The sequence below is a fragment of the Loxodonta africana genome, chromosome 10 (genome assembly GCF_030014295.1).
Source record: "Loxodonta africana isolate mLoxAfr1 chromosome 10, mLoxAfr1.hap2, whole genome shotgun sequence".
Taxonomy (NCBI): Eukaryota; Metazoa; Chordata; class Mammalia; order Proboscidea; family Elephantidae; genus Loxodonta; species Loxodonta africana.
In genome coordinates, this window is record NC_087351.1 from 27,057,821 (window position 1) to 27,067,955 (window position 10,135).

Here is a 10,135-nt window from a genome sequence, read left to right on the forward strand (position 1 = left end):
AGTTTCCAGGATAAACTGAATGCTTCAAAGGTCAGTGGAGCAAGGGCAGGGGTTTGGGGACTATGGCTTCAGGGGACTTCTAAGTCAATTGGCAAAATAATTCTATTATGAAAACATTCTGCATCCCACTTTGAAGTGCGGCATCTGGGGTCTTAAATGTTAACAAGCGGCCATCTAAGATGCATCAATTGGTCTCAACCCACCTGGATCAAAGGAGAATGAAGAACACCAAGGTCACACGATAACTAAGAGCCCAAGAGACAGAAAGGGCCACATGAACCAGAGACTTACATCATCCTGAGACCAGAAGAACTAGATGGTGCCTGGCCACAACCAATGACTGCCCTGACAGGGAGCACAACAGAGAACCCCTCAGGGAGCAGGAGAACAGTTGGATGCAGACTCCAAATTCTCATAAAAAGATCAGACTTAATGGTCTGACTGAGACTAGAAGAATCTCAGTGGTCATGGTCCCCAAACCTTCTGTTGGCCCAGGACAAGAACCATTCCCGAAGACAACTCATCAGACATGGAAGGGACTGGACAATGGGTTGGAGAGATACTGATGAAGAGTGAGCTACTTGTATCAGGTGGATGCTTGAGACTGTGCTGGCACCTCCTGTCTGGAGGGGAGATGGGAGGGTAGAGAGGGTTAGAAACTGGCAAAACAGTCAGGAAAGGAGAGACTGGAAGGAGGGAGTGGGCTGACTCATTAGGGGGAGAGTAAGTGGGAGTATGGTGTAAGATGTATATAAGCTTATGTGTGACAGACTGACTTGATTTGTAAACTTTCACTTAAAGCACAATAAAAATTATTTAAAAAAAAAAAAAGCTTGTGAGCGGCCATCTGAGATACATCCATTTGTCACATCCCACCCGGGACAAAGAAGAATGAAAAAAAACAAAGACACAAGGAAAATGCTAGCCCAAAGGAGTTAAAGGACCACATGAACCAGTGACTCCACCAGCCTAAGACCAGAAGAACCGGTTGATGCCCAGCTACCACCAATGACCACTCTGACCAGGACCACAACAGAGTCCCAAACGGAGCAGGAGAAAAATGTAAAACAGAATTCAAATTCACATAAAAAGACCAGACCTACTGGTCTGACAGAGCCTGGAGGAACCCTGAAACTATGGCCCCCCGGTGCTCTGCTAACCTAGAACTGAAAGCATTCCCCAAACCCACTTTTTAGACAAAGATTACAGAGGCTTATGAAAAAAAAAAAAAAAATAGCACATGTGAGGAATCTGTTTCTTAGATCGGTCAAACATATGAGACCAAACGGGAAGGTCCTGCCCAAAAGCAGGATGAGAAGGCAGGAAGACACAGAAACTCGACAAATGGACACAGAGAATCCAGTGGAAAGGGGTATCGTGCTGTCACATTGCGGGGATTGCAACCAATGTCACAAAACAATATGTGTGCAAATTTTTGAATGAGAAATTAACTTGAGCTGTAAACTTTCACCTAAAGCACAATAAAAAAAAAGAATATTAAAAAAATCAATAATTATGATAAGAACCAGTCATTCCCTTTAGAATATTTTTCAACTCAATGACAGAGTAAAATACTAGCATTGACAAGTAGCAATGCAAATACAGCTCTATAGCTTGGAATCCATAAAAATCTTTAGGATGATCTATCAACTAATCAAAATGCAGGCCACACAAAAAATGTATTTGCTGTATTTTAAAATCTTATAGCTATATAAAACAATTAGACAAATAATTACATAAGATCAGTGCTCATTGACATGGAATAAACAATGCATGTTTTTTTGAGCTTCTGAATTTAGGTTGATGAATTTTCCCAATATAGTATAAACTTTTAAATGTTGTGTTAACAGTACAGAAGGTATCACTTATGCTCTAGCGGATTATTTAGGAGATCTTCCTCCAACTCAAGAGTTGACTGTTCAGTCTCCTCATTGCCATCTTCATGTCCTTGTTCCTCAATGTGTAGATGACAGGATTTAGGATGGGTGTAATCATGAAGTCCAAAATGGCAAGAAACTTATCCACTGTCACTGTGGGAAAGGGCCACACGTAGACAAAGATGCAAGGTCCAAAAAACAAAATCACCACAGTGATGTGAGCTGACAAAGTAGAGAGGGCCTTGGACAAGCCACCTGAAGACTGTTTCCATACAGTGGCCAGGATGAAGATGTAAGAGAAAATCAGCAAGAAGAAGGTTCCCATAGAAATGAACCCACTGTTGGCAGTAACCATGAACTTCAGTTTGTAGGTGTCTGTGCAGGCAAGTTGGATAAACTGAGGTAAATCACAGTAAAAGCTATCTATCTCATTAAGGCCACAAAAATGTAAATGGACAACAAATGCTAGCTGGGTCACTGAGTGAGTGAGACCAATAAGCCAAGCACCAACCAGAAGCCAAATGCACATGCGTGGACTCATGACAGTCAGGTAGTGGAGGGGCTTACATATGGCTACATAACGGTCCAAGGCCATGGCTGTGAGCAGCACCATCTCAGATCCACCCAGGATATGAAGTACAAAAATCTGGATCACACACCCCTGGAATGATATAGTGTTTTGCCCAGAGTACAGGTCAGAGATCATCTTAGGAACCGTTAATGTAGAAAGACACAAATCAATAAATGAGAGGTTGGCTAATAGGAAGTACATAGGGGAATGCAAACGAGGGTCAAAAGTCACTGTATACACAACCAGGAGGTTTCCCAGAACAATTGTTATATAAAACACTGTAGAGAAAGTAAGGAGGAAATGCTGCATTGGTCTAAAGGTAGAAAGTCCCAGGAACACAAATTCAGACACCTCGGAGTAATTTGCTTCACACATTGACTTTGTCTGTTGTTGTGTAACAAGACCAAAAACAAAGAAACGATAAAAAGAATATATCATAAGTAAACATTGACAGAAACAGATTTGAGTTGTTTTTAAATTCTAGTATAAAAAGAAAATCTTCACTTGCAGCTATAAAATATTTGGAAAAAATTCATGAATTCATTTATCCATTCAATTAATATTCTTAACGAACATTTACTATATGCCATATATTATGTCAAAATCGGAGGTAAATCACAGACCCTGACTTCATGGGGTTTACAGTGTAATGATGGAGCTAAACATCAAATAGTCATAAATACAGATATAATCATGATAACTGATTTGAAGGAACAAAACAGAGTGCTATGAGAACAGTGTAACTCATGAAAGAGGTGCCTGCTCTGGACTCTGCTAAATATGTTGGTATTACTAAAGTGTAGGTAAAGTAGTCCAGGCTGAGGGAATATCATGTGCAAAGGCCCTGAGACAGGAGACCAGCGGGGCAAGAAGATGAATGGTTTAGATCAGGCTGGAATGATAGGCAGAGTGCGGACATGACAACATATTGTACCCATGATAGGAACTTTGGTTTTTATCCTAAAAGAAATACACGTTGAAGGATTTTAAGCAATTGTCTGATCATATTTCTGCTTTCAGACTGTCACAGTACCTTCAATGTAAAGAATGAAGTGAAAGAGCTAGGATGAAGCTTACAGTGACCTATCAGTAGACTCCTGAAGAACCATATCACACCAGTGTGGACAGGGTGAATTATTCAACCAGTGGTGCTGGCACAACAGATAAAACTTGAAAAAAATGTTTCCAATGGATACTTAAATGCTAAAAATAGAAACAGATGAAAAGAAAGCATATGTCTATTTAGACAAACATCAAATGGAAAAATTACTTAACATATCCCAATATTCAAAAAACCTGGAGAAAAATATTGACAGTGTCCAGAGTATTAAAACATACCCATCATATATGCATATATATACATAGACATATAAAGATAGCATGTGTGTGTGTGTGTATATATATATACACACACACTCACATAACTACAAGCACTTTGAAAACAGAAGTAAAAACAAACTGTGGAAAATAGTAAGAAATGTCAGGGAAATGATTAACATCTTTAATATAAATTTAGTTCTTCCAAATAGACAAGGAAAAAGTATGTGGTTTTTCAATTTAAAAATGGGTAAACACATAAAGACTATTGACAAAAGTAATCCTAATAAGCAATAATAATGTCAAAGGTAAAACTCTCAGTAATTCAAAAATGTAAATAAGACAACACGTGTGCTACTTTGTTCTGAGTAAATTATTGAAGTTTTTTTTTTTTAAATTGATGATATGACATGTATAAGACTATGAGGAAATAGATATTGTCATATATAGATAATGAGAGTGCAAACTGATATGACTTCTCCAGAATGCACATTTAAAGAGTACATCAAAAGCTGAAAATTTTCCTTAATCATGAAAATATTCCACTTTAAGAAAATTTCCATACAGCAATAACAACACATAAGCTAAAAGATTTAGCTCTAGGGGCACCTATTACACAATTTTTTATAGAAAGAAAAATTAAAAATAATCTTAATGCCCACAATAGGCAATTAAATTATTCATAATACTTCCAATGAGGGAAGGCATTCAGTCATATAGGAGAAACAATAATCTCCTGATATTATATACAGGTGTTCATGATATAAGTTGACTTAAGAAAAGCAAGTTATGAAATAAAATATATAGGAAGCCCATTTCAAAATACTGTATGCCTAGGAAAAAGATCAGAAAAATATATATCTTTAATGCTTATCAATAAATTGCTAATGCCTGGGATCATATATTTTATCCGCACGTGTTTGTCACTTTGTCGTACTGTGGGGACTTGCCTGTTGCTGTGAAGCTATGCCACCAGTATTCAGATACAAGCAGGGGTCACCCATGGAGGATAGGTTTTAGCTGAGCTTCCAGACTAAGGCAGACTAGGAAGAAGGACCCGGCAGACGACTTCTGAAAAGCATTAGCCAGTGAAAACCTTATGAATAGCAGCGGAACATTGTCCAATGAGTGCTGGAAGAGGAGCCCTCCAGGTTGGAGGCACTCAAAAGATGATAGGAGAACAGCTGCCTCCTCAAAGCAGAGTCGACCTTAAGGATGTGGATGGAGTAAAGCTTTCAGGACCTTCATTTGCTGATGTGGCACAACTTAAAATGAGAAGAAACAGCTGCAAACATCCATTAATAATCAGAACCTGGAATGTACCCAGAATGAATCTAGGAAAACTGGAAATTGTCAAAAATGAAATGGAACACATAAACATCAATATCCTAGGCATTAGTGAGCTGAAATGGACTGGTATTGGCTTTTTTGAATCAGAAAATCATATAGTCTACTATGCTGGGAATGACAACTTGAAGAGGAATGGTGTTGCATTCATTGTCAGAAAGAACGTTTCAAGATCTATCGTGAAGTACAACGCTGTCAGTGATAGGATAATATCCATATGCCTACAAGGAAGACCAGTTAATACAACTATTATTCAAATTTACACACCAAACACTAGGGCCAAAGATAAAAAAAAGAGAAGATTTTTATCAGCTGCTACAGTCTGAAATTGATCAAACATGCAATCAAGATGCATTGATAATTACTGGCAATTGGAATGTGAAAGTTGGAAACAAAGAAGGATCAGTAGTTGGAAAATATGGCCTTGGTGATAGAAACAATGCCGGCAAATGAATGACAGAATTTTGCAAGACTAACGACTTCATTGCAAATACCTTCTTTCACCAACATAAATGGCGACTATACACATAGACCTTGCCAGATGGAACACACAGAAATCAAATTGACTACATCTGTGGAAAGAGACAATGGGAAAGTTCAATATCATCAGTCAGAACAATGCCAGGGGCCGACCTTGGAACAGAACATCAATTGGTCATATGCAAGTTCAAGTTGAAACTGAAGAAAATCAGAGCAAGTCCACGAGAGCCAATATATGACCATGAGTACATCCCACCTGAATTTAGAGACCATCTCAGGAATAGATTTGATGCATTGAACACCAGTGGCTGAAGGCCAGATGAGTTGTGGAATGATATCAAGGACATCATACATGAAGAAAGAAAGAGGTCATTGAAAAGACAGAAAAGAAAGAAAAGGCCAAGAAGGATGTCAGAGGAGACTCTGAAACTTGCTCTTGAACATCAAGCAGCTAAAGCAAAAGGAAGAATTGATGAAGTAAAAGAACTGAAAAAAAGATTTCAAAGGACATCACAAGAAGACAAAGTATTATAATGACATGTGCAAAGAGATGGAAAAACAAAAGGGAAGAACACTCTCAGTGTTCCTCAAGCTGAAAGAACTGAAGAAAAAAATTCAAGCCTTGACTTGCAATAGTGAAGGATGCTATGGAGAAAATATTAAATGATGCAGGAAGCATCAAAAGAAGATGGAAGGAATATACAGAGTCATTATACCAAAACTAATTAGTCAATGTTCAACCATTTCAAAAGGTGGCATATGATCAGGAACCTATGGTACTGAAGGAAGAAGTCCAAGCTGCTCTGAAGGCACTGGCGAAAAACAAGGCTCCAGGAACTGATGGAATATTAATTGAGATGTTTCAACAAACGGATGCAGTCCTGGAGGTGTTCGCTCATCTATGCCAAGAAATATGGAAGACAGCTTCCTGGCCAACTGACTGAAAGAAATCTATATTTTTGCCTATTCCCAAGAAAGGTGATCCAACCAAATGTGGAAATTATAGAACAATATCATTAATATCACATGCAAGCAAAATTTTGCCAAAGATCATTCAAAAACTGTTGCAGCAGTATACCCACAGGGAACTGTCAGAAATTCAGGCTGGATTCAGAAGAAGACCTGCAACCAGGGATATCATTACTGATGTCAGATGGATCCTGGCTGAGAGCAGAGAACACCAGAAGGATGTTTACCTGTGTTTTATTGACTATGCAAAGGCATTCGACTGTGTGGGTCATAACGAATTATGGATAACATTCAGAAGAATGGGAATTCCAGAACACTTAATTGTGTTCATGACGAACCTTTACATAGATCAAGAGGCAGTTGTTCAGAGAGAACAGGGGATACTGATTGGTTTAAAGTCAGTAAAGGTGTGCGTCCTTTCCTATGGTATCCTTTCACCATGCCTATTCAATCTGTTGCTGAGCAAATAATCTGAGAAGCTGGCTATATGAAGAAGAATGGGGCATCAGGATTGAGGGAAGATTCATTAACAACCTGCGTTATGCAGGTGACACAACCTTGCTTGCTGAAAGTGAAGAGGACTTGAAGCACTTACTAATGAAGATCAAAGACCACAGCCTTCAGTATGGATTGCGCCTCAACATAAAGAACACTAAGATCCTCACAAATGGACCAAGGAGCAACATCATGATAAACGGAAAAAAGATAGAAGTTGTCAAGGATTTCATTTTACATGGATCCACAATCAACAGCCATGGAAGCAGCAGTCAAGAAAGAAATCAAGAGACCCATTGCATTGGGTAAATCTGCTGCAAAGGACTTCTTTAAAGTGTTGAAGACCAAAGATGTCACCCTGAAGACTAAGGTGCACCTGACCCAAGCCATGGTATTTTCAATAGCATCATATACATGTGAAAGCTGGGCAATGAAAAAGGAAGACCAAAGAAGAACTGACGCCTTTGAATTGTGGTGTTGGCGAAGAATATTGAATATACCATGGACTGCCAAAAGAATTAACAAATCTGTCTTAGAAGAAGTACAGCCAGAATGATCCTTACAGGCAAGGATTGTGAAGCTGCATCTTCCATGATTTGGACATGTTTTCAGGAGGGATCAGTTCCTGGAGAAGGACATCATGCTTGGCAGAGTACAGGGTCAGCAGAAAAGAGGAAGGCTCTCGACGAGGTGGATGGACACAGTGGCTGCAACAAGGAGCTCAAGCATAACAATGATTGTAAGGATGGCACAGGACGGGGCAGTGTTTCGTTCTGTTGTGCATCAGCCCACTAGGAGTCGGAACCGGCTCGACAGTACCTAACAACAACAACATTCAATCTGTATGCTAAGCAAATAATATGAGAAGCTGGACTATATGAAGAAGAATGGGGCATCAGGATTGAAGGAAGACTCATTAGCAACCTGCGTTATGCAGATGACACAACCTTGCTTGCTGAAAGTGAAGAGGACTTGAAGCACTTACTAATGAAGATCAAAGACCACAGCCTTCAGTATGGATTGCACCTCAACATAAAGAAAACAAAAATCCTCACAACTGGACCAAGGAGCAACATCATGATAAACGGAAAAAAGACAGAAGTTGTCAAGGATTTCATTTTACTTGGATCCACAATCAACAGCCATGGAAGCAGCAGTCAAGAAAGAAATCAAGAGACACATTGCATTGGGTAAATCTGCTGCAAAGGACTTCTTTAAAGTGTTGAAGACCAAAGATGTCACCTTGAAGACTTAGGTGAGCTTGTCCAAGCCATGGTATTTTCAATCGCATCATGTGCATGTGAAAGCTGGACGATGAATAAGGAAGACTGAAGAAGAATTGACACCTTTGAATTGTGGCATTGGCAAAGAATATTGAATATACCTTGGACTACCAAAAGAATGAACAAGTCTGTCTTAGAAAAAGTACAACCAGAACGCTCCTTAGAAGCAAAGATGGCGAGACTGTGTCTTACCTACTTTGGACATGTTGTCAGGAGGGATCAGTCCCTGGAGAAAGACATCATGCTTGGCAGAGTACAGGGTCAGAGGAAAAGAGGAAGACCCTCAAAGAGGCAGATTGCCACAGTGGCTGTAGAGGTGAGCTCAAGCATAGCAAAGTTTGTGAGGATGGCTCAGGACTGGGCAGTGTTTCCTTCTGTTGTGCGTAGGATCGCTCGCTATGAGTCGGAACTGACTCAACTGCACTAAGAATAACAAAAACATATATATTAGGTTGTTGTTGTTGATAGGTGCCCTCTACTTTCTGACTCACAGAGACTCTATGTACGCCAGAATAAAACACTGCCCAGTTCTGGGCCATCCTCACAATCATTGCTATGTTTTAGATCACTTTTCAGCCACTGTGTCAATCCATATCTATTTTGAATGCCTTCCAACCTGAGGCACTCATCTTCCAGCACTATATCAGACAATGTTCTGCTACTATTCATAAGGTTTTCACTGGTCAGTTTTTTTCAGAAATAGATCACTAGATCCTTCATCCTAGTCTGTCTCAGTCTAGAAGCTCCACTGAAAACCTGAGGACCTTACTTGTATTTGAAATACTGGTGGCATAGCTTCCAGCATCAGAGCAACAGGCAAACCACCACACTATGACAAACCGACACACAAGTGGTGATGTATTAGGTGGAACCATATGAAATTGCCCCTTCATTTGTTCAGTAGATGGTCAAATATCATCAGTTTTACAAGGTTCAATCTAATACATTAAGTTATGTTTTTCTTACACAATTACCTAAACTACTTTCCTTTTAGCAACCAAACGTGACTGAGTCTTGTTCCATACCTGAATTGAATATCATTGGTTTCCCACTTGCATTGCACCACCAAACCCTCATCCAGTCCCTACACCACTGAAAACCAGTCTTTCTCATGTTTTCACCCCACACTGTGCCACTCTGCACCATGCCCAGGCTCCAGCTTGGGCATGACTCTTTGCAGCTTCAGCAGGAGAGCAGCAGAAGCTGGTGGGAGAACCATGGACCCAAAAGAGCCAAGGATAGCTTTGACAGCTGCCAGCCCGGAAGAAATGGGCGTCCTAAGGGTTATGGACATGGAACAGGTATTGTAGTCAAAAGGAAGTCTTACAGGGATACTGCCAGAAGGCCCCACCACAAGGGCACTGGATGGGGAATTCTATAGCCAATAACTGGGAAAAAATAGAGAAGTACTGAGCAAGCAAGAATGGGACAAGCAGTGAGGTGAGTAACAGTGGAAGTGACATTGCAAGGGGCATGAATCCGGTCTTCCTCTAAAAGGAATTGACCATGCAATGTATGGATTTTAAAAGATGCATATTATGAAACACAAAAATGTACATTCAGTGGGTTCCCAACTCTAAATATGAATCAAAATATTTTAAAGACTGAAAGAAAAATGAATTTTAAAAAAATACTTAGTTTTTTTTCTGAGTGGTAGAAAAATGGATAATTTTGTTTTCCTTTTCTTTATTAGCCAAATGTTGAAAATTAGTTTATTAATAAACAAACTGTATTCATTTGATACAGTTCAGCAGGAGAGGAAATCATCTTGTCAACAAAAAATCAGTGTTATAGTT

At 39.5% G+C, this 10,135-nt stretch overlaps 1 protein-coding gene across 1 annotated transcript; it reads right to left on the reverse strand.

Moving 5' to 3' along the window:
• Positions 1-1,803: 1,803 nt before the first annotated feature.
• Positions 1,804-3,069, reverse strand: LOC135232525 (olfactory receptor 4F6-like). Its single transcript, XM_064291905.1, has one exon. The coding sequence runs from the start codon at positions 2,884-2,886 to the stop codon at positions 1,885-1,887; it is 1,002 nt and encodes a 333-aa protein (XP_064147975.1). The 5' UTR covers positions 2,887-3,069; the 3' UTR covers positions 1,804-1,884.
• Positions 3,070-10,135: the final 7,066 nt, after the last annotated feature.

Excerpts from the sequence above, each read along its gene's own strand:
- LOC135232525 (XM_064291905.1), bottom strand. The coding sequence starts at position 2,886 with ATGATATATTCTTTTTATCGTTTCTTTGTTTTTGGTCTTGTTACACAA.